This window comes from Notothenia coriiceps, unplaced genomic scaffold (assembly GCF_000735185.1).
Source record: "Notothenia coriiceps isolate Sejong01 unplaced genomic scaffold, NC01 NC01_scaffold00036304, whole genome shotgun sequence".
NCBI classification, from domain to species: domain Eukaryota; kingdom Metazoa; phylum Chordata; class Actinopteri; order Perciformes; family Nototheniidae; genus Notothenia; species Notothenia coriiceps.
Window position 1 is genome coordinate 141,220 of NW_011369005.1, and position 25,719 is coordinate 166,938.

The 25,719-nt window shown below is 41.3% G+C and overlaps 1 protein-coding gene across 1 annotated transcript in view; it reads left to right on the forward strand.

Moving 5' to 3' along the window:
- LOC104963499 (latrophilin-3-like) overlaps window positions 1–25,719 on the forward strand; it is a 117,724-nt gene that overhangs the window by 50,657 nt on the left and 41,348 nt on the right. Inside the window, exon 3 of the mRNA XM_010792098.1 lies at window positions 4,861–5,074. Coding sequence (XP_010790400.1) covers window positions 4,861–5,074 — 214 coding nt within the window. The remainder of the gene's footprint in view (window positions 1–4,860; window positions 5,075–25,719) is intronic.

Sequence of the window (25,719 nt, forward strand, 5' to 3'; positions counted from 1 at the left end):
CACGACGAAAATCAGCCTGTTGTTTCTTTTCTTTGACCTCAATTACTATCAGGGCACGTGTTACTGTAGGGGCATGTTGAGTCATGGCTACTCTGGGAGTTAGGTGTGTGTGTTCTTGTGTGTGTGTCTGTGACAGTGATTGTGTTAATGTTAGCCTGGGAGGCACCGTGCAGTCTGTGGGGGCCAAGGTGCTTTAGTCCTGGCTGAGACGAGTGTAATGCTCGGGGCGAGAGGGAGGGGAGGAAACAGAAAAACGATGTTGGACATGACCGGAGTTGTTCTGGACACATTTAGGGGGGAAAAAAAAACACTTAAAGGACGTTTTTTTGAAACAATTTAGCTAATCTAATGTACAATAAAAAGATACAAACTAGTGAAACAACACTGAAGGGGCTAGCTTCAGTGGAGTGGATTTGACTGAAGAAACTAATGTCGTAATTTGCACACCAAAGTGGTTTCAAACATAAGACCTTGCCTCCCATTTCCTTGTTTTTTTCTTTGCAACGGCAATGCACTTAATGAATTGAAGTAGTGATTAATAAGAGGAAAGTGCTTGCTGGATGGAAAGACACTTCACCCCGGTGTTCTGAGTATGTGAATCAAGCCTTTATGGAGTGATGGCACCGTACTTGTGTTTTGATATGTGTGTGTGTGTACGCAAACATGAGGTTACTGTCCGCTGGACTTATATCACAAGGGGCAGGAAGCTGCTGCGCTCTGCACATTCCCTCCTCGATCGAGAGGCCGATTTATTAACTTTCACGGGTATTAACTCTCACCGTGTCAATACATTGTTAGCGTAGGGAAAGAAGAAGCGATACACTGCTTTTCGATTTCACCAGGAGGATGCAGCTTCCCATGGAAACTGATCAAATATTCAACATGTGAGCCGGATGTGCTGCAGAGCCTTATTATGCCTGCACTGTATCTGGTCCTCCCTCTGAGATCGTTTGTTAACACTGAGGAGCTCATTTCCCCGCAGGCATCACGAACACTTTGACTGACGGTTTGAAACTGGCATGTGCCGCCCAGCAAACCTCCATCAGTCTCTCCCCCTCTGCAGGAATTAGCTGCCAATTAATGTCTTCAAATGTGTGTCAGTGCACGCAAAAACAAATAGCTCCTTCATCCAACGTGTTGAATGGATATCTGGCTCCTGTCATAATGATTCACGCTAATTGTGCTTAGCAGCATCGTTGGTCAAAAGTGTCAAAAGCCATCAAGTGGATTTGAGAAGTTTGTCACGGTCAGATCATGAATTCTTCCCGCGGAGGAGCTATCTGTCATCCTGCTGCTCCTTCAGTGCAATGTCTTCTTTGCTCTCATTTTTAAAGCTGTCACAGAAGAGGTCTGACCACGCTGGCAATGCAAACAAGAGTGATGGCTCTGTTTCCAAAAGCACAAATGTTTATTATGCTGCGTTTCACTTAAATGCTCTTTGTGCAGAGTTCTTTGAGAGTTCAGTTATTGGATGCTTTTTTGCATTCTGTTTAAAAAGCCTTTGAGATTTCGCTTGCCTTCGGCCATATGTAAACGTAATTTACTTGGGAGAACAATTTGCCTGAACTGTTTCTCACTTCAAGATAAATATTCCCTCATGCATTATTGAACATTTTTAAGGTTGCAATTCAAAGTGTTCTTGCAAATGACTTTCCCTGCGGAAAAAAAAGTCATTTATTGCAAACTAGGAAATGGGTGTGACTGGCTGCCATGTGTCTTATCAAATAACTGTATCCAGATTCATGCGCTAATTAATCACCAGCTCCGGGGGCCGCACCCTTTCACAGACTTGGTAGAAAAAGAGACATTTGATGTGTTGAATCAGCTCTTCGTCGATCTTCCATGAATTCAACCAAGTTCATTTAAATGCATCTCCCCTCTCGCGCACTAACATAATGTTTTCAGATTGTATCATCTTCTGCTGAGCCTCTTGAATAAGATAGAATAACATATTACATCCTCACATATTAATAGCCTAAACATTTGTTCTCCTTTACTGGGAACATATTGGGCACTTTGCCAGACTTTCTACTGCCTAATTGCAGGGAGCGTGATTATTTATTGGGAAATTATCCGCTGCGTCTGAGCCTCCGCTGTTCAGCTGAGGCCTGATAGTGATCTGAAGCAAGTTGTGCTGTAAAGAGCTCACACACACACACACACACACACACACACACACACACACACACACACACACACACACACACACACACAGCACACACACACACACACACACACACACACTCAGTCATTCTAATAATGTGTGCTGGTTGACCTTAACTTTTTCTCTCCGACACGTCTTCTGAGGAGATTAAATGAAAATACAAGCCCCCTCCGGCCCCTGCTTTGTTACTAATGATGACTTTTAAATGTCATTGTGACTCTTCTCCGTCTACACTTCAGTGTCCGCTGGCTTGGAGAAGGTGATGTGTCATTGACCCTAGAATAAGCTGGGATTCTTAACACAAAATGTCTCCATGACTCTAAGTATTAACAACCCCGCGATCAAAACTCCTAACTTCTTTCCCCTTCAGAGTGATTTTTTTTTAAAGCTCTACGGGGGAGCGACATTTTCCAAATGAGCATTTTTTTTTCTGTCTGACCTTTCTGCTGCCCTTTGTGGTGAATAATTGCATTTTTTGAAACATTCATTTGTGAGTTATGTCATCTGCTAGCACCATGATTGAAAGCGCTGCTCTGTGGCGTGAATGTAATGGAAGCTGGACCCGTTAGCTTCCCCAAACGTCTTCTTTTTTTACTCCATATTCTGCAGTGCACCTGTCAGAAGAATTATCCAGGGAGGATCTGTAGAGGGGAAAAAAGAAATGCGCTCTGCATATGAATACCCCTCTGAAGCATTAGAGGGAGAGGGAGGCGGCAGAAAGTAAATGGACCTAAGATAAGAGGAGGGACTTTCAATAAGACTATTTCGATTTTCTGCGGCTCTGTTGATGATGTGCCCAGGTAGACAGCGATACGTGCAGCGAGGGGGAGGGGGGGAGCAGGATGCTTGCTCTGGCACGGAGAAATATGAGCCCTATCAATCACCGCCTCCAGGCACAAATGTAATTACACTACAGTTGTTGACTACGCGGGTAATCCGAGACACCACTGGCATGCGTTTACGTGCTTACATTAGGGGATTGCTGCCGCCCGTTGTACTCTGAGGTTTTTGTAACGCTGCTTTTTGGGACGCTGGCATGAATTTAGGGAATTATTCATAAAGAGAAACCACAGAGATCAAATTAGCCAGGATTCCTCATACATAATAGATTTGTCTAATAGCAACCATTTAACTGGGATCTTTTGTCTTTTGTCATCTAAATGCACCATACCCATGTTTTCCTTTTTCACTGCACAAGAAGTTTGCTGTGATCAAACCCATACTTTTTCAATGGGCGGAATAAATCTTCCCATTAAGAGGAAGATAATTGATGGCTTTCATCACCAGAATGAACACAATTATTCCAATTTGTGCTGTTTCCATGGAAAGCGTGCCTCTCTGTGTTGGGGTCTGAATGATTTTCTGAGACAAATGAAGTGACACGATAATGAGGGGCTTCTTTTGTTGTATATGTGTGATTTCTCTTTGGTAGACGATTAGAGTGGTACCTGCCTGGATGACATCTGAAGAAGGGAACATTGATATTGTGTACCGTAAAAGAGTAAAGTGTGGGCTCTTAAGAAGAAGGCTAGAAGTCTCTGCAGAGCAGAGAGGAAAGGGAACGTTAGGGGAAACATTACTACACATTTTTGCTGATATACTTTGTTTTTTATTTCAGAAAGAGCAAGGCATCTCGACACTTTGTCTTGTTGCAAATGTAACTTATGTCAGACATTGACATTGTTACCGAAGTGCATTCCTCTTAATGGAAGTGGTTGGGACTTTGTAACGTGTTTTCCCCTGTCGGCCACACACAGAAGAGTCCCAGGGAGAATTGTTCACGTTTTAAAAGCAAAGTTGTATTTAATGTTGCAGAGGTAAATGATATTGATTCCAGGTGATATTGCAGAGGCTTTTCTCACATGTGGCAACACTCTGTCGTCCATCTGTCCTCATGATGAATGTCTGCGCTGCACAGATGTTTATAAAAAACCCATAGCTGCCACAGTCCTCCTACAGTCACTCCGGCCAATGTTTACGCTCCTCGCTCATTTTTTATTCTCGCTGTAAACACAGAACTCCTGCAGTCTGTTTATGCACGAGAGTGTGAGTCTCTCCACAGACGTGCGTGGGTGAACATGCACAGCTCGTGTCAAAGAGAGGGAAAGCAGCCACCTCTGAGCCGCCGCTGTCGGCCTTCTGGACATTTCAACTCAGTGGTGCACAGATTTCTCCAAACACACTCTGAGGCATCGAGCACTTCTGACCCTCTGCCTCCTGCCCTTCTGCTTAAATAAAGCGCACCACATCACCTCAAAAGAGTGAAACAGCCCCGATGATTTATAGCTTCTAGTCTGCAGGGAAATTTACATGAGACACTCTGCTCCGGTTTCTTTGTCTCTGCGTTTTTGTCTGTTTGTATTTTCTCAGCTGAATGCCCATGTAATGAATGTTTATTTCCTCACAGCCACATGCATACAATGTGTCTGTTTCCTTATGTGTGATCTGTGTCAGTGTTTCACTCTCTGTGTCCCCATCATCACCAGTGGACAACCTCTCTCTCATATCTCAGTGTCAGAACTTTGAGATTCACCTGCAGGAATGCACAGATTTTCTTTAACGCAGGCGTCAGGATGAATCATTTTCACACTAAAGTGTAAAAGGTGAAGATAAAAAGATGGATGATGAGCGCAGTGGGCGACAACCACCTGTTGTAGTAATGATAGTGGGAGTAATACCTCATATTTCTGTTTCAGCCTTCAGTCGAGCGCCCGTCCCCATGGCGGTGGTCAGGAGGGAGCTGTCGTGCGAGGGTTACCCCATCGAGCTGCGCTGCCCTGGCACCGATGTCATCATGATCGAGAGCGCCAACTACGGGCGCACCGACGACAAGATCTGCGACGCAGACCCGGCGCAGATGGAGAACACGCGCTGCTACCTGCCCGACGCGTACAAGATCATGTCACAAAGGTAAGGGCACATTGCATTTTGGTAAAGTGTCAGGAGTACATATACTTGCTTTTTGGAAATTGTTACAAACATTTTTAATGAACAATCCCCGGCTAAAGTTTTGCCACGCTCAAGTTAGTGGTCCAACATCTTATCAAAAAAACGTCCAAATCTATTTAAGTTTTTTTTGTAAATGTTGTTATTATTAACAAAAACTGGTTTTCAATGATGAGATCATCCAACATGGATTTAACAACACTTTGTTTCCCTTCTCTTTTTGCTGTACTGTGTCCTAGAGCTACATTCAGAGCTATTTCCTGCAAAGGTCATTTTAAAGCCCTATGGGTATTATATTACAATAAAAATGATAAAAAGGAGGTTGTTTTTAGCCCATGTCAGAATAATGGAGTATGCCTATGTGCGTGTATTAATGTGTAAACACACACAGCCCCACTCAGTCAACATCAACTTGCTGCTGTTGAAGTAATTGACTGGAGTCGCCTTGTTCGTTAAAAAGATCTTGAAAACATAATCGAATCTGGACTTAATGAGAGATGCTGTAACGCACACCTGAGGAGGAGTAATCTTTTCTTTATGAAACAACTCTTCTCATTGATCTCACTTCAGAGACCATGGTGATGTAATGAATTTGTGCAAAAATGTCTGCAGAGATAAATATGAGGACTGTTCCTGTAGATTAGCAGAAAACATGAGGGCCGTGTTTACACAGTAAATCATTAGTGGCTTTGGGAAATGAATATAAACATCCGTCCTCTGGGTAACACATTCCTGTTATGGATAAATTGCATCACAGTAAACCTCTGCATACCTGACTGCAAATCTATATTAGTCATACATTTGCACACGAATCAATGTTCATATGAAATAATATGCAGGGTTTTGATAAAGCGATGCCAGAAAACAATATTTCTGTTCGTCAAAAGCAGTATAATTACTCAAAAAATATGAAAATTGTGTATTATTTAAGGTGCAATAATATTACTCAACAGCTTTGAGACATGAAGAAACTACTATTGTAACTCTCTAATTCATAATTTTTCTCGGAGAGTGGGCGGGGCCGTAATTTTTACTGGAAGTGACGTTAGCGCCCTCATACTTTAAAACCCCTGATATGAATATATCATATATTCATATCAGGTTTTTTTAATATATGATCAGTTTTTTTGTCAAAATGTAGACTCGATGACATGTCTATGTATACGAGTTTAGATGTATAACCTGGAGACTGATTTCTCCCTTTATTAAGGTTTTTGCAGTCAAATTGACTGCTAACATTAAGTTAATAGTACACATAATGGTATAGGGAGCATATATAATAAAAACACTATTGGCTATTTTTTTAACTTTTTGCTGCACTATTACTTTTTATGTCCAAAGCTTTAGTTTTCTCTTTGGATCCCTTTGAGAATACTATATACAGTGGGGCAAAAAAGTATTTAGTCAGCCAGCAATTGTGCAAGTTCTCCCACTTAAAAAGATGAGAGCGGCCTGTAATGTTCATCCTAGGTATACTTCAACTATGAGAGACAAAATGAGAAAAAAAAAATCCAGAAAATCACATTGTCTGATTTTTAAAGAATTTGTTTGCAAATGATGTTGGAAAATAAGTATTTGGTCACCTACAAACAAACAAGATTTCTGGCTCTCACAGACCTGTAACTTCTTCTTTAAGAGCCTCCTCTGTCCTCCACTTGTTAACTGTATTAATGGCACCTGTTTGAACTCGTTATCAGTATAAAAGACACCTGTCCACAACCTCAAACAGTCACACTCCAAACTCCACTATGGCCAAGACCAAAGAGCTGTCAAAGGACACCAGAAACTAAATTGTAGACCTGCACCAGGCTGGCAAGACTGAATCTGCAATAGGTAAGCAGCTTGGTGTGAAGAAATCAACTGTGGGAGCAATTATTAGAAAATGGAAGACATACAAGACCACTGATAATCTCCCTCGATCTGGGGCTCCACACAAGATCTCACCCCGTGGGGTCAAAATGATCACAAGAACGGTGAGCAAAAATCCCAGAACCACACGGGGGGACCTAGTCAATGACCTGCAGAGAGCTGGGACCAAAGTAACAAAGGCTACCATCAGTAACACACTACGCCGCCAGGGACTCAAATCCTGCAGTAGACGTGTCCCCCTGCTTAAGCCAGTACATGTCCAGGCCCGTCTGAAGTTTGGTAGAGAGCATTTAGANACTTACAGAAAACATTTTACCTCTGTCATTGCCAACAAAGGGTATATAACAAAGTATTGCGATGAACTTTTGTTATTGACCAAATACTTATTGTCCACCATAATTTGCAAATAAATTCTTTAAAAATCAGACAATGTGATTTTCTGGATTTTTTTTTCTCATTTTGTCTCTCATAGTTGAGGTATACCTAGGATGACAATGACAGGCCTCTCTCATCTTTTTAAGTGGGAGAACTTGCACAATTGGTGGCTGACTAAATACTTTTTTGCCCCACTGTAGGTGGCAACAGTGGCTAATTTTATGTAACAGCCTGAACAAATAATAGAACAATATGCATCCAAAACATATTACAACGTTTTAAAACCATGATACAATTATAGCAAATTAGGACCACTGTACACATATTGATACAACTGAAATGTCAGGGAGACCCCTGGGCTTGTTTGCCAGCCATAATAACGTTATACCGGGGCATTCGTTCCGGTGCACTCCGACAGCATTTATGGCTGGCAAACAAGCCCAGGGGTCTCCCTGACATTTCAGTTGTATCAATNCCGCATTTCTCTAACAGGGCTGCAAAAGAGGGGTATGAGCAGTATGAGGCATGGCTACAATGGGTGAACTGTTTGGTATTTTAAGCAAAAACCTTAAAAGACATGTTTTGTATAGGTATGGCCCTACAATATATTTTTCCAATATAGCATGATATGTCCACTTTAAGTATTCAAATGTTGATCAATAGATTATATTAGGAGGTACAGCACAATACAATAAATCAACGTAATTTACCATCCAATACAAACAGGACATATAAAAAAAAAAAAATTATCTGTCAAAAGTCAATTCAACTGAAACTAAATAATTCACATATAATTTAAAATGTATAAAGAAGTTAAAGGGTTTTGTAAATAGTATATAACAACTTAGGAGCTGGTTTCACACTATGAGTAATCTATGATGGTGTTGTTTTGCTTTACTAAAACACATCCTTCCAGATATAAACCCAGTCATAAAACAACCACAATTACTGCAGAAATCAGATTACTGCGCTCATGTAAGTGTTGTAATCACAGCATTACATTGTTTCCAGTGATTGGGTTATAGTGAGCATGTAAACATTATGCATGGAGAAGGAGACTGGGAAAGAAATAAAGCTAAAATATTAATGAAAGAGTGTTTGCATCACTGCTCTCATTGGAGATTATAAAGTAGACACGCTACTGAAGAAAAAAACATTAAATAAATATTGTGCTAGTAATTCTAATCAAAGCATGTTAATGGTACTTTCAACGTGTGACATTTCACGCATCACATTATCAGTCTAGATGAAATCATGAGAGTTAAATCTGTGCCCTGTTCTAACCTCGGCCTATCACGAGTCTTTGAAGACTTTCTCTGTTCAAATTGCTCGCTTCTGTTTCGCTCTCGTTTTCTTTTATAGCCTTAATGAGCTTAGCCGCAGGTGCCTAGCAACCACTCTGACAGCTCCACAATGCAAAAGTCGGGGGTGGCGTTCGTTTGTTGTGCTAACCTCCGCATGCTAATGTGTGGCCGTGTCACTGCAGCCACAAATATCTCCGATCCCTCTCACCCCACCCCTGCTCTGGCAGCCATTCTCAATTCATACCACCCACACCTTTCATCCACTTCCTTTCCCAAGACAAAGTGCTCTGGCTGCAGCTACCTTTTAGCATCATTGAAACGCCCCCAGTAGCTACGGGATGCTAAAGAGTCTGTTTTTTTCCCCCAGGTACTTCATGTTAGTTTTGTGTCGGAGACGGTAGCAGGACCCGTTGATTCATTCCTGCAGGGACTTTCAGTCTGAGTTGGCGGCAGAAAAAGAGAGCCACAGGGTGCATCAATTATCCGACAACATGTTTCAAACTACCATCAGCTGCTTTTCAGACCGCTGATTATATATACTGTGGGGCAAAAAAGTATTTAGTCAGCCACCAATTGTGCAAGTTCTCCCACTTAAAAATATGAGAGAGGCCTGTCATTGTCATCCTAGGTATACCTCAACTATGAGAGACAACATGAGAAGAAAAAAATCCAGAAAATCACATTGTCTGATTTTTAAAGAATTTATTTGCAAATTGTGGTGTAAAATAAGTATTTGGTCAATAACAAAAGTTCGTTATATACCCTTTGTTGGCAATGACAGAGGTCAAACGTTTTCTGTAAGTCTTCACAAGGTTTTCACACACTGTTGCTGGTATTTTGGCCCATTCCTCCATGCAGATCTCCTCTAGAGCAGTGATGTTTTGGGACTGTCGCNTTTTTGCTTAAAATACCAAACAGTTCACCCATTGTAGCCATGCCTCATACTGCTCATACCCCTCTTTTGCAGCCCTGTTAGAGAAATGCGGATTTTGGGTCCTTAGCTTGAAAAAAAAGGAAGAGGAGGCGGAGCTAATGCCTGATCAGAATTCTACCGGAGATAAAGTTAAATTCTACTGTGATAAAACGCCATCCTGTTCTAAACCACATCAAAGATTATTTCTGAAATAGTATGGAGCTCAAATGCTTTTTCTCTTGCAGGTTTATCACAAGGTGAGTTCCTTTTTTTATTTCCTGCTTTTTAAACACATGTGCTCTTCAGTACAGGTCAGCTCTGAGTGTTAGCGAGGCTTGCTAATGTAAACAAAGACGAGATTACATCCAAAACACGTCAGGCATTGTTTCTGATAGCAACTTTCTGTGGGTCCGCTGCCGATTTGACGTCAGATCGGCAGCAAATCTGTATCCGCTCGTTGTACACCCGTTTTTAAAAGATTTGGGTACGGAGGAAAAGAGAGGGTTTTATTTTCTGACGCACTGGGGACACATATTTATATATAAAAGACATCACAAAGTGCATTTTGCATGATAGGTCCCCTTTAACTTAAACTGGAACATTGAATTTTGTGAAATACATATCTCCCAGACAAATAATGCTAAGGTAAGATTGAAATAATTCAATAACATGTTAAATTAAATGTTTATACAAACATAGTAAGTAATAATAGTAAGTAAATAATAATATATATTATTAATCTAATTAAATATGAATGCCATAAATGAATAATACACTGTACATAGTAACATGTGTTATATATTGTAGTACAATGAGTAACTAATTAATGAATATGTGAAATTCAAACAAGCTAAACAGGTCAAGTATTAATGTGATCATTACCTTAGAATCTGATCATGCCTGTGAATGCACTGATAGTGTGTTTCTCTGGTGGGGGTCAGCGTCCCACCTGCCTGTCTGCTGGCTCCGGTTGAGTCGTGGTGACTGGCAAACATTCGTTAGCATTCACGTCCCGTCTGAAGAGGAGCCACGCCGCCGCCGGCCTCGTCTGTGTGCCAGGCGCGCATCCATCACCAGCAAACACCGCCATGTCACCGCGCTCGCAGCCTGTCAATATATACATACAGGCAACTCCACCCCCCCCCCCACCCACCCAACCCACATTGATATTCGCCAGGTTAGCCCACTCCTGGAGGAGTATACCGGGCAACTTGTGCAATGTGTTTGCCTCCATCACAGTCTCTTAAGCGGGAGCTAATAGCAGCCTGTGTCTGAGTGATAGCGCGCCACTGAGCTTGTGAGTGCTGTAATGCATCCCAAAATGAAGGTTGTCTCGCAGCATGCTGTGACAGGATGAAATGAATGGCTCTCTTTCATTAGATGTCCCCCCCCCCCTAACTTTGTGCTGTGCAGAATCCACAAACTGCAGAAACATGTCACCTATAGATGGTGGCGTGTTGCAAGCGAGATAGAAGCTAATGATGTTGTAATTAAAGCACGGTTCTAAGGATTCATTCAGCCTAATTTGGTCACATTTGCATATGTGTGTATACTCACACTGCAGTCTGTGGTTTGGGCAATCATCGCCTGTCCCTTGTGGGCTATTTTCGGAGCTTATTGTTTGGGCGCTGTTGCATCCGCCTCACTCCAAAAGCATGCACGGATCTAGTGCCATTTCCCAGTGTCTGAAATCACTGGAGAGCCAGGCTACTTGTGCTATCAAACAACAATGACCCTCTTGTCATCAGAGGCCCAGTGTCTCTCTCCTCCCTCTTTCCTGTGTTCCCCTTCTCCTTCCCCCAAGGCACTGTGGCCTTCACGGCCAGTAATTACAGGCTATATCAAAGCTATACATCACCGCGCATCTCGGTAGACCTGGACAGGCACCTTAAGGGACAGCTGATAGCACTGTGGCAGGCTGCTGCATGACCCCTGAAGGAGAAAAGCAGGTCAGGAAGGTGCAACACCAACACACACACACACACACACACACACACACACACACACACACACACACACACACACACACACACACACACACACACACACACACACACACACACACACACACACACACACAGTAACACTTGTCTAGTCCCTGTCTTGTCTTTTTATAACTTTCCACTCCTTCTCTCTGGGATTTGTTCCACTGCTGTGTCATCACACTTCAAGGAACAAAGAAGAAGAGTTTTGTCTGTTGTGTTTGTGCACGTGACACTAATGATGAAGGTTAATAGATATCGCAGCTTGACGAGACTCTCGAGGACGATCAAACTAAATGAGAGCAACCTGTGATGTGAACCTGCTGGCCCGGTGACAGCTGACATTTGACAACCTTGCTGTTAATGATGTTTATGTGGAAAATAAATGCTTCCAGGATATTATTTACCTCTCCACACTCAAGACAAATGAGTCCACTCTCCCATCGGTTGAGCACATGTGCTGACAGAGGGACAGGAGTGATGGAGGGAAGCAGATGGGAGGATCCTCACCCCCTGCCCATACGTTCCCCCTCTCATTATCCTTGGCTTTTGACCTTATTCCAGAGTTGAAGGATTTGATGAGATATTTGTGTGAGCAGGAGAAGAGGATTAACAGACAAATCCCCCTTGTTTCTTTGGCCCATCTTCATTTAATTCCTCTCATCTCAAGCAGGACATTAGGATAGAGTTAGACTAAATTCTGAGCTCCTTGCGATTCCCAGTTGCTAAATACTAAGGAACCACGGGTAGATTAAGCTAAATTATTCAAAAAAGGAAGTAAACCCCAGTTCCTACTAACAAAAACATGATGTGGTTTATGATTAGAATTTCGGTAAGCAATTAACACTGTATTGCAATCCCAAACAGGACAAGTGCAATATTAAAATTGTAGGACGTGCCTTAAAAATATTCCTTATTTGCGATAAGAAAATAATATCAAAACTAAATCTGATTGTCTCTCCTATATATATAACACACTACAAGAAAGAAGAAAACCCCAAAAGGCTAAACAGGGCCTCTTTAAAGTGAGTAGAAGGGGCTACAAAGTAATTGTAAATATATGTAGAGATATAAAACAGAAACACAACAGTGGGATTTATTAAATCACAACCTCAAGCCTACGTGTCCTCACTCGCCCTCAACTCTCAGGGTGTGGAGAAACACAGTGGGACCATCTGTTCATAATCTCACACATGTCCTTTGTCCTTTGCTTTTTAGCCTATAAGGATATCACAGTGTTGTATCCAAATGTACCTCATAGCGTGTCACCATATAACTTAAGATGGTTGTTTGCACGTACAAATGAAACAATGGTTGCTTGTACATCTACAGTATTTATCTTTAAAGAAAGAATAAATCGCTCTGTCATATTGGAGATGTACCCCACGTACTTAACAGTTTTTTAAATAAAAAAAATATAATCCTAATGATGTAATATTGTTTATTTAATTTCAGCTTTGATTTAAATGTGAAATTAAAGAAAGACGTGGGCATATAGCAGTCAGGGGGATATGATTCTTTGAAGTTGCTTTGTGGGAAATGGAGGATAGACTTTTCTTTTACTTGAACCACATAAAAAGCAGGATATCTTAGCCTAGCGTTCTGCAGCTGTATCCCTTTAAAAGCCTCCCTTTTTGCAGAATTAGTGTACCCTTTTGTTTGCCAATGCATTCACAAAAGCTGAAACACATTAATATTCAAAACATCGCCTTAAATACTTAATACAGTCTTTAATATAAGCAAATAGACAGCTGCCATTGACATTAAGAGAGCTTATCCTGCTGAGCAGATGTGAGCGTAATACGGTCGTTGCTCATGCATGACCCACAGAGCTCCATCACAAGTGGCCTCCCTAGTTTAAAGTCAAGGTTTGCATAAACATTTAGCTCCCCAAACAATGGGATGTCAGATGAATTTATGCATAACTGTAATGTTGGAAGTGCAAATATCACACAGGTGCTACTTTAAATGAAAGGTTTTATGTGTGGTCTAAATCATATGGAATAATCCACTACCACTTCTATGAAAACTAGAGATTTAAAGAATGGATGTAATTACTTTGTTTTAACCTTATGCATAAAGCAGATTAGATTATATAGAGTGCATGTTTAGCAAGCATCACTCAGCAGAGGTTCTCTGAGGTCCAGCCTTCCTCTTTTTTATGCAGCCTGCGTATTTGGTTTGTCTGACTTTGGAGGCTGTTTCTCCGTGATACAATTATGTGTTGAGCACCTGACAATTACAGAACAAAAACATGACCGATGAGCGCAGCGGGGGACAACCGCCTGTTGTAGTCATATTAACAAATAGAGAGTGGTGGGTGGTTTGTAGCCTGCATTAATATGCACGGGTAATAATAAAAGCTTCGACAGAGACGGTGAAAGAAAACATTCTGACGTTGTTTGGTTTCTCCTTTCCATCTGCGCATGTTTGCCTCTTGGCCTTGTGTAACCCCTCTTTTCGTAAACATGTTTCTTTCTCTTCCTGAAATCACCTGACATTCGTTATGCTGTCTCATTTGTCCGCCTCCTTCCCTACTTTGGTAAGAGGCTGCCGCATTCAATTTTGGCCAATTAGTTGCTGTATATTTCCAGCCTGCAGCCCCTGCAGTCAGGGGGTCTGCTGGCGAGGCCGGACCAGACTGTGAGGTGATTAGACGGGAAGAGGAAGCTCCGGGTAGCACATGGGAAAGGTTTGAGGACATCTCCCAATACGGAGGATTGGTATCTCTCAGGAGGCCGAGATAAAAGAGAAATGGATTGACTCCGACCGAGCCAGTGGTTTGAATCGACCGTAACGGTGTCCATTTCTGGATTCTGAACAGAATGCCCCCATAGACTTTGTTATAGCCGTAGAAGTTGAGCCCTTTGCTGAAGAATCCAGAAGTTTTTTAAGTGTTTGTATTTTGGCCAGCTTCATTTTACCCTCAGGAAGCCTGCGCCTGGTCATTGGGTCTTTTGGAGTCAGATTAAAAGTAGTGGCTCACTAAACATGGGGTTTTATAACATGTCGGAAAAGAAGGAGGCTGCAGTTCTGAGTTTCACTTGGATGAGTGCAAACAGTAAAGAAAGGGCTAATTCTGACAGGAGCAGGTGATTAGTCAGGGAGCATGGAGCCTTTTTTCTTCCACTCTTTCTGATATTTGCCCCCCCCCCATAGTCTTTCATCCTTCTTCTTCTTCTTGTTTTTAATTGGCAGGTGGGAGTAGGAAACATACACATTTGATGTCTCTTGCTTCTGCCCTGAAGCAGTGGATCCATTTCACCCCTGCAACACGCAGAGGCCATGCAACTTTTACAGAGCTTTAATAACTTTCCTTGCTGTTCATCATCTCTCCCCGAAGATTAAACAAACATGCTGATTTATAGCACATTTTTTGGAAGGAGGAAGAAAACTTCTTGTGTGCTCTTCCATCTCCGTCGTCCAGCACTTAAACCAGAAAAAAACAACTTCTCTCTGATGACTTTAATTCACATTAAATCAGCGATTGTAAACTAACCTGAGTAAACTCCTATGTTGATTTATACCCTCTGTTTTCAGACTTATTGATGCTTTTATTAACACTTTGCTAAAGGTGCAATACAAAAGTAGTGAGATGTTATCAGGGGTAATGAAATAATTGATAGAACTGAACTTCTATTACAGAACATTTCAATGTAATTAATCAAGTTTAGAAAGACTTCCTCAGGGACGCATTATGGACATATTTTTCAAAATATATTTTTTAATAACTTTTCTCAGTTTTCTTCCACATCCCAGAACTCTGGTGCACGAGGCATCACCTTCCTTTAAACTTGTCTGGGAGAACTAGCATTATATTTATAATACTCCAATGCATTTTGAACAGCAGTATAATGTTAGAAAGATGTAATACTTTCAATTCAATTGTATAGAGGTGAGCATACAATTTATGTTTAGAGAAAAAACAAACTATGTGGACTGTCGTGTAAAGAGGATTATTGTGGGGAGTATTCTTTTTATGCAGTCATAAACAACTTTTACAAACTGCTGCAGTCTGAGCTTTGGCACTGCTGTGATAACGTGGTGTGTACAAATATGCATATCTAATTCAATGTGTTAATCACACACACTCTTCATTTGACCACAGAGTCAGTGTGCAAAGAGGATTGGCAAAGGAACCTTGATCTAGTGATGGTCGCAAAGATTGCCTTTGAGTTTATATGCTTACATTTTCTTAAAGGTATTTGCAAGTGATTTGTAAGAGATGGGTGTGTGGCATTGTCTTTGGCTTTGAGACCCTACTGGGCTTCTGTGAAAAGGTGTTTTAATCTTTAGAACAGAATTTATTTGAACATCATTTACTTAAAATCCAATCAGTCGACCCATGACACTTGTGCATCTCCGGTATTAATTCATCATCTAAAACCATAGATTGTGTGTGCCCCATTTATAAGTCTTATCCTTGTGCATGTCTAAGCAATGTGCAGCTTTCAAGAGTCTTACTCCTGACCTGCAATGATTCTGGTTTTTGCTGTTCTAGTCCAACTTCCTGTCTTTTTCATTTCAAATGTGTGTATGTGTCTATGAGAAGTCGTATGTTTGGTTGGCTTTAACCCTGCTTGGAAATGACTGATATTTGAGAGTTTAGTCTGCGAGAGGTCCTCCAGCCCCTCTGAAACGATGGATGGCTCAGAGTGCTCGGCTGAGAGAGCCTGCAGCTGTTGCTCAGCCGGCATTACGAAGCACTTCCTACCTCTCTTAATCCTGCTATCTCCCCTCTCTCTGTCTCCTCCCTGTCCTCTCAATTACTGCTCCTCTATGAATCCCTTCTGCCCTCCTCAGCACTTCCCATGTCTCCATTTCTTTATTTCACTTGAGTGTTTCTCCTTTTTCCTTGTGGCTCTGTCACATCACCCTTTTTCTAATGAGCTCCTGCTGTGCATGAATGAGTGGACACAATCCACAGGGTGCTGCTGTGTTTGTGAGGGGAGCAAAATCTACATTTACGCCACCTGCCCTCTAACCTTGGCAGGACAGAATCAATGGAGCGAGACCAGCAGCGGTTTCAGCTTGTTTCCTTCGTGACTCACGTTAGGACCCTCGCAAAATATCTGTTTCATTAGCCCCGCTCTCGTTCACATACTGTCTTCTGCTTCCTTGTTACATTTCTGCATAGCTATCTCCTATTCCCTCTTTATCTTATTACATCTCAAACTCGATTTTCTTTGAATCTCTGTGGATTTTCTCCTTCTTTGAAAAATGACTTTAAAATGGTGCAATTATCACTGTGTTTGATCTTCCACCTGCATGGTTAATTCACAAAGAAAATCTTAAACAAAATGGATCCATTTTTGAGATGAGAACCTGATGACACCCTTGTAATCAATGTTTCATAGCACAGTTACATAATTCACTTTGATCCAGCCCCATCAGCTGAATATTCATCGAGTGTGTATCACTTGAACTATATGCATTTCCATATTGAAACATCCAGCTTGTAGCTTGATTCTGTTGAGCATGACTTCCTGTGCATTAAGATTCATGATAATATATTTGCCGTCCCTTTTCTTTTAAGTGAGGGACACAGTTTAAGTTGTTCTGATAATCTCCATCTTGCTAATTGACCATTTATCATCAATGAAGTCCCCACATCTATGACCAGTCACCCCCTTCATGTATCCTTTGTCACTGTTGTAGAAGCACTATTAGCTACCATTTTCTATAAAAAAATACTACTAGAGTTGTTTTCAAATCTTTTTGGAGAAGTCAACTCTCAACGCATTGTGCTTATATAGTTTTGTCATTCGCCTTATACATACATTTGTGTGGCTGTGTTCTTCATTTATTGTCAATTGGATTAGCAAGGTCTAAACTTGAGTCTTGGTTATATTTTCTTTTCAATCCAAACTAAAGTCTTCAGGGAGCTTGGACTAAAGTTATTTGAGATAATCTTTGTGTAGTTGTCTTGGAAATGTAGAGGCTCAACTTATTTTAGGAGCTGTTCGAAAGCTTTTGATCCTATCCCATGATCTTGATCATAATACAAACAAACCCATCTGCACATTCGATGACCCCATGTTAACTTCCTGTACAGGTAGATGCACTCTGCAGGAAATAGTCTTTGATCGACCCCCATTGATCGTCCCCCTGATGTTCGGAGGTGCACACCTTCCTGTCGACGGTCCAGTCTGTGTTTCTGGTCTCCTGCTGGCCTCACACTTGCTTGTGAAAGCTAATTATGCTGTGCTATTTTCTGACCGGGGAGCATGTCAATATGACACAGTGGGAGAGCGCTCGCTCATTCTTATTCATGAACTTGAATTCCATTAGTGCTCTCCTCGGACATGGACCATGGTGGTTTGAAAGGAAAGAGCGCCTGTTTATAAAGGGTTCAACATTTTGTAGAAAATGTGGGTGCTGAAATGGAGCTAAATGCTCAGTGAGGAAAGGGAGGCTGTAAGGTACCCCGCAGTGATGCTAAGCTCTTGATTTTAGAAGAATTAAAGGTTGGCCAAACGCCAAAATCAATTGCATCATTTCTGAAATCTTAGCAGGGTCACTTAGTTAATTAAAACTGCAAAAGAGTGGAGTGGAACAAGTTTAGACCTCACCCTGAGTTTATTTAGTATTGCTAAAGCAACATTTACTACCCCCAACATAACACATTTTAGAAAACCCAAAATGGCAGTTCCTCTATGTTTATCTTCTGGTAAGCTCCTGAAAAGTCATAAAATAGCCTGACTGCCACAATGCTGATAGACTGCTTTTCTTTTCTTTTTCTACAAGAAATTGTCAAGGAATGTAATTTGTATCTATGCTATAGGAGTATAGAGGTGGAAGGACACTGGGACATTTTGTAAAGGACAGAGTGAGATAGCGGTTTTCATCGTTGGAGAATAAAGGAGAGGGATGCAGCAGAGATTAAAGATGGAGCATCAAACACCCCCCCCAGCTGTGTTTGTTTCTGGCTGCATCAGGTTTCTCTCGTCACCTTGAGAAGTTGATGGAGTTTGTGTAGCGCGCACTGATCCGTGATACTGTTGTTTACAATGCTCCTCAATTTCTACTTGGCAATCAGTCTGTGTTTGAATAGTTTTGAGATCAGAATATGAATTTTGCCATTGTACAAAGCCATTTCACAGTCCATATTCAAGGTATCTAAACACATGCATACAGTGTTTTTAATGTAAGAAGCTCATTATCTGAGCCATATCCTTCAGACATAAATCTGAGGCCTTTCTCATGATGCAAGTCCACATAGAATACAAGCAATACAAAAGGTAGAAAACGATATAGTATTAAGTATATTATTTTGAAGAACTACAGAACATTTTAAATGCAATAAAGCTGTGATTGCTGATACATCAGAGAATTTGAAGGCAAGACTGAATTTTATAAGAGCTGCCTATTGAAGATGTTCTATTCAGGTCACTACATGAACGTCATATTTCCAGTGATTATATTCTTAGAATCTGAACACGTGGCTATAAGGACTACTGTAGAAGAGCTTAGCAGTAATTCATACTTACTAATGCATTAAGTGTTGCTAGCTGCATACTATTTATTGGAAGGAAAGCTGATTTATTTGAGTATTAATTGCGTTACTGATATAATAAATTCATCATCTTTTTTCCTGTTGCAGATGTCACTCTGAGCTCCATGTGAAAGCAGCTTTTTCCTCTCTATTGGAAGTGCTTGTGCATATTTACCCGGAGGTCTGAAAGAAAACAGTTGTTGGAGGTTTGTTGTGCGGCTTTGGCAGCCATGGCAGCAGTGCTCGGTGTGAACTTGAGAAGTCTTTGTGAGAAGCAGCGAGGGTTAAGCCCAAAGTTAGCCTGCTGTCCACTAATCCCGCTCTGTGAGACAGGCCTCAGGTCATAACAGATAGCAGAAAGGATGGAATTAGGTGAGGATCACAAAAAGTATATCCAGCACAACAGAGTACGCTCCAAAAAACTGTCCTGTTTCAAAGCGCTGTGCAATAAATCTTCTGCTACAAACACACTTTGACACCAGATACATAACGGCACTGAGGAACAAGCGGAGCAGAAACAAACAGACAACATGACAGTCTTCACTTTGTTTCCCTGCCTCCTCCTCCTCCTCAGGCAGAGTCTCAGGAGACCTGTTGATGTGGAAGTTAAAAGACAGCTAAATGTCTAGACTTCTCTTGACAAATTCACCGGGACAGTGGTGCTGCGTGGGGCCAAACACAAGGAACGCCTTGTCATCTCTATGAGGACAGGACGGGGCAGAACTATATCCGTCTCTGTTCTTCCTGTTCCCTCGTTCACCTTGATGCTCTGCAGAAATCGGAGGCAGGAAGAAGATGTCTGATTTAAAGCTGCAGAGACTGTAATGTTAACACACGTCTGTCAAACTAAAAATAACTAAAACGCCAAATAACGACTCCATTGCATGATTAGTTAGTTGAAAGAACACAAATTAATCGTTTTTCAAGCAGGATATGTGTGGAAACCATTCAATGGATGCACTCCTCCAAAATGTTTTATTTAGTATCAAAGTAAACCATAGTAGTTCCAGCTTCTTAAAGGTAATTTAGCATATTTTAATGGTGCCAATTTGCCCAAAAATGATAAACAAATAATCAGTGTTGTGTCTAAGGACCACCCGTATTGTCAAATGTCATCAAAGACTAAATAATACAAACTAAATTGAGATGGCATTATCAATAATGAAAACAATTATTAGTTGCAGCTCTAATACTCTCTGACAGATAATGTTATAATGATCCTCTGCAGTTTATTGATTACCATCCCATTGTCTATTTCAATAATGATCTTAGGAATGTTAAATAGTTTAGCATGCTTTAGTTAGCATAACTCATTTGTCTTCTAGTGACTTTGCGCCTTTCAGGGCCAGTAAATTACTTTCCCCTCAGACTGGAGGTGTGACTGACAGTACCTCGGGCGTATTGACACCAGAGACAGCAGAGTTGAGTCAGACCGGAGCTTTTAATCCCCCCCCGATGCCTCCTTCAGGACCGTCCTTAAGACCCGCGGCGATATCCTGCATGCCGATGCGCGCCTGGACTCCTGCCGAGCCATCGACGCTGACCCCGCCTGTATCGAGCGCTGAGGTTACCCATAACCTATTTCATTATTGAGATGTGAATAAGGGAGGTCACGCAGGAAGGGGGGGTGGTCACCTATCGATCGGTCAACACAGGGATATTTGTTTGTTGCTCTGCCAAGACACAGGTGACCATTTTGAATGTTTAAAGAGGATGCTTGCACATTTGAAACGACAACAATCTGCAAGGTCATGCACAGTCTCTGTTTATCTTGAAGGATTATGATGATACGGCTGTAAAGAAACACCTTGTGGCGTTTACTGATAGAGTGCTTTGTTTATTAGAGGCACCTTTTTTCCTCTCTTTGTCTCACGTCGTAATTAGCACCCTCCTGCAGGCGAGGCTCTGTGTGTGACGCTCAGTGAAGCAATGCGGCTTTAGCCTTTGAAAAAGAGCTTTGAAGGAGGAAAGAGCTGGAAGCACACACTGGCCTGAGTCGGACATTGGAAGTTACCATGGTGACAGCGACTGGAAGTGGTGTGTGTGTGTGTGTGTGTGTGTGTGTGTGTGTGTGTGTGTGTGTGTGTGTGTGCGTGTGGCGAGGCAGCGGGGGGGATCAGTGATACAGTCTGCTTATTGATCTGTGTATAGATTATAAATACAAAGTGCTATTCTATTTGCTGCGAGTAGTTCTTGCTTCATTGTTCAGAAAAACCTCAGAATATCCTCCAATTTTCCAAAATGGAGATTGAATAATGGTGCAAGGAAGGGATTAAAATCTTTTTTTGTTGTCGCCGCGCGGTGCATGCAGCCACATAATCTCCTCAAAGAAGGCCTTTGACTGCAAGCAGCAGCAGCAGCCGTCACCCTTTGTGCGTAGCAAACAGGACTCCAAGCCTTGAAAAGTCAAAGCTGTGGCATTTCTGTGTTTTTTTATTCCCCTAGCGTCAGCGTGGAGACCAGCAGAGAGGCACCCTGGGTATCTGGCCCGAGAATCTGACGCTGGCTGAGATGCTCTTGAGATGGGCTCAGAGTCTCAGCAGGACGAGTTCAATAGGCTAACCCTGGTCAGCAATTCAATGGCGCCTGTCAGTGGAAACTTTCAGGATGGATGCCTTAATGCTGCGGCAGGAGTGTATTCAGAGTGTGTGTGCGCCTGCAGAGATGTGACACTTCAATTAGGCACACAGCAGAAATGTTACCTGCACATCAAATTATTGTTTCCCTTCAATATGTGTCACATTATTATTCATATGTGGTAAAAAATATATATATATGACCCAATCGTCATTTTTACACATCCCTGCAGGAATGAGGCTCAGCCTGAAATGGGCCTGCGGGCGGAAAGTCCCGAGGGTCTCCAGCAGGAGATAAATCAGACGTCACCAGGAAGATAGGAGCAGCATCATTTGTTGGCAAGAATAGAAAAATTCCTCCTGGAAATCATAAATCATTAGACGGGCAGGCCCCAGTGAATAGGCCTAACCCACCAAACAAATCGATTTGTGGAGTTATTGCATATTTCAATCCTCCCTCGGCACCTGCACACACACACGTGGGCGATGTGATTTACATACATATACCTGCAGATTAGACGAGTGACAGGAATTTAAATCATACACTAATCTTTATGTATGTGTTTACTTTTAATGTAAGAGATGAATTTAAATAATGCGTTTAGGCTGGTGTGACGAACATCAGCCTTATCCCATGTTGTGGGTGTGATTCTACAATCAATGTATATTTTTCTTAAAGCAGCATATTTTAAAAACATATTTCACTGAACAAGCAAGTGGAAATAACCATTTATTGGACCCATTTTGAATTAGTAATAATCTATCTCAATATATTGTGTTTCTAATGGCTCCATGCATTCAGTCTGGAGAGCGTAATTACGTTTTCTTACACTAATGCCATCCATACATGCAAAAGTATGCAACACAATTGATTTGCTGCTTTCAAATGAATTTTTTTATGTCTTTCCTTATTGAAACTGACGTTGTGTCTTGTGAAGTGACACTCAACTTTGCTTTCCAGCCATTTATATACAGATATAAAAGGAGCACACAATAATGGTCATCTGTATTGAAATGCAAAGTTTCCAAGAACATAAGAGCTGAATTAAATTGATTTACAGGAAAGCAGAGCGCTGATGATGCATTATTTATTGTAATATCCTGTCTGGCTGCACTTCAGTGTGTGTTTTGTGAGAGAGAGGAAGACTTAAACAAATATTTGCAGAACTTGGAATCACTATCGACTTTAAATAAAACATTGTTCTTTGCTCTGCTTTGAGCTGCACAGTCTTCCAGATGTGTATCTCCTGACATGCGAGGAAATGGCCGCAGCTTATTCTGCAGAGTTTATCTTTGCCCTTTGGAGACAGAAGGCAGACACTCATGTCTGCAGTGTCCCTGCCTCTAAAGCAGAGATAAGCTGTGCATGTGATGCTTTCATGAGATGGCTCTTGATTCAAAGACAATTCATCACACCATCTCTATTGTCTTCAAAGACATATCACCAGTCTGCGAAGGAATACAATTAAACTGCAGTAAATTAAATGTTATTGTCCAACATTTGATTGTGTATTTTTAACAACACACTGCACTCCCCTGATAAAAGCAACGTTACTAGATTTACTGAGATCAGTCATTTGTTGAATTTGGAAACGTCGCTCTCCCCCAGCGCCCTGCGGCATGTGCCAGATTTAAAGCATAATGGAGTTTAGGTGTGCACAGCCAGAGAGATGCCTGCAACATGTGCACAGGCACGGATTGACCTTTCAGGTGGAGGGAGAAATTGCATCACCTAGCACCTGTTGTGACAGCAAAATAAATGGATTCATTTGAGAGGGGCTAGCTGAGGAAGTTTGATCTGCAGGATCTCCTTTAAAATAACCAGAGGAGGAGAATCATTCAGAATTATTGCTACGGTATTGGACTGTGACGTTTCCCAGGGATACATAAAAGCAGTATTTTGAACACTAATGTCTTATAACAAAGCTAACTTTATTCCTCCTCCTGCACTAGCACAGAGTTTGGAGCAAGCTGCTAGGGCTAAAGGTGAAGTAAACATCTTCTTAGGAGGGCATAGTTTGTCTTTCTCTCACACACACAGACTGACTCTGACAAGACTTGTTATTGATCAGGTAAATTCCAAACTACAGCAAGTTGTGTTGATTAATCGTAATTTGTATCTCTTGATTTTCATTTTTACATGTCTTTGAAGAGCTGTTTCACTCATGAAGCATTGTGTGGGTTAGATCTCACTGAGAACAGCAGTCTGTTTGAGGTGAAAACATTCCTCAGTGAAGCAGCTCTCATCGCTGGAGTGGGGGGCAGCACTTGGGGGGGGGGGGGGGTGGCAACTCTTTTGTCTGCCCTCACCTCCAATACATGTGCAGACTGACAAAGAAACGGCCCAGAAAGTCTGTGCAGCCGAGAGTTAGTTTTTCTTTTCTTTGTCGGACAAGATACACAAGTATCTTGCAGCCAAGAGAGGTGAACATCAACAATAAGACTGTATTACAGGAAAAAAATGGAATACAGAAAATTGTACTTTACGTTATTATTTTGTCTATATTAAACAATGACCATGCAATAAAGACATTCATCTCAAAAAGAGAAGACATGAAAGATTTAGCTATAAGCTCATTTCCATCTGCAGTCCCCCGGCAGGTACACACAGAACAATAAACAAACCCTTCAAACATGAGTCTCTGTCACACTATCAATTAGAAAGCAAATCAACATATATATATATTTATATATATATACAAGCACAATTATTAACGAAAAAAGAGTGAACGTTTGTGAAGGTCTAAAGCTCAGCTAGAAGCATATTCCAATGCTTTAAGGCTGTAAATAAGACAACAGATTGTACAAAGCTAGATGTTTATGTTTGCATTAAGAGCAGATTCTGCCTGTTTGTCCTTAATCATGGAGAAGCATCGTTGTAAATGATCTTTGATACCAATACATGTTTTAGATGTTTTTGTTTTCTGGTTAGTTAATAATTGTTTCCTGTTTACATCAAATCTTTATATTCAATCAGTCCATATAAGAGCAGCTAACAAAAATAATTGAGAATAAAACATATTTTAGTAACACAAAATATACACAAACATGTAAAGAAAGCAGAGGGTTTGCTGCTGTGCTGCGTTAAGCCTCCATATGTTGAGACTTGAACTCATCGTGACAGCAAATGGGGACATTATGTCTTTGCCCTCCAGAATATTTTCATTTAGTTGACTAAATATTTATGTGAACAGCCAGTATAGTCTCTCAAGTGCATATACAAACAACCCTGGATGCATTTCTTCTCAAACTAAGTGGTTGTAAAAGTGCATAATGCAACAAGAATCAGGAGGCAGGATTCAAGGAAATGTACAGACCAGAGATGGGACATGTTTTAAACAATGTTTACATTTGTCACATCCATTATAGAGAGACATATCTCTGCATGTGTTTGTCAATGAGTATCATTCTGCTGGACCATAGCCGAGTAGAAGGACTTTACGAATGCATCCACATCCTTAAATTCTCAGTATGATATTCAAAATACTAACAGTGTGTAATATATTGGAGTGCTTTCGTGCCACTGTATTTCTCCCAGCGTGTTGTTGCATTGCTCTGCGGCTTATCTCCCCAACACAATATTAGAGAGAGGGAAATTGTGTGATGTAAAATCTTATGAAAGCTACTAATCTGTGTGAATGGCTGAGAGGGATTATGCTTGTCAGGAGGGGAGAAAATGTTTTTTTTCTTTTAAAGAGAACTCCCTTTCAATTTATGTAACAGTGATTCTTTTGTGAGATGATCAGTCTTGATGGTTGTTTGACCATCCCTAACGCATAACATGCCACATACTTAATAAAGGTCATCCATATAGCTTGTGGACATCTCCTCTAACAGCCACTTGGCACTTTATTCACTTCTGCTTAGTTCCACATGGTTAATCCTATAAAACAGAAAGATGGCCAATGTTGTGTCACCTATATGTTTGTACACAAAGAGACAGAGCTGTGCTGCTAATGTCGCCCAGCGAGTCTTCACACTGATCAATCTTTGTGAACATGTAGGTGCACGCGTGTGTTTGTGAAGTTAAGCACTCGAGAACATTGAGCCCCTCCAGCGACGGCACTTTAAATCCCACTCCCACTCTCAGCCTTT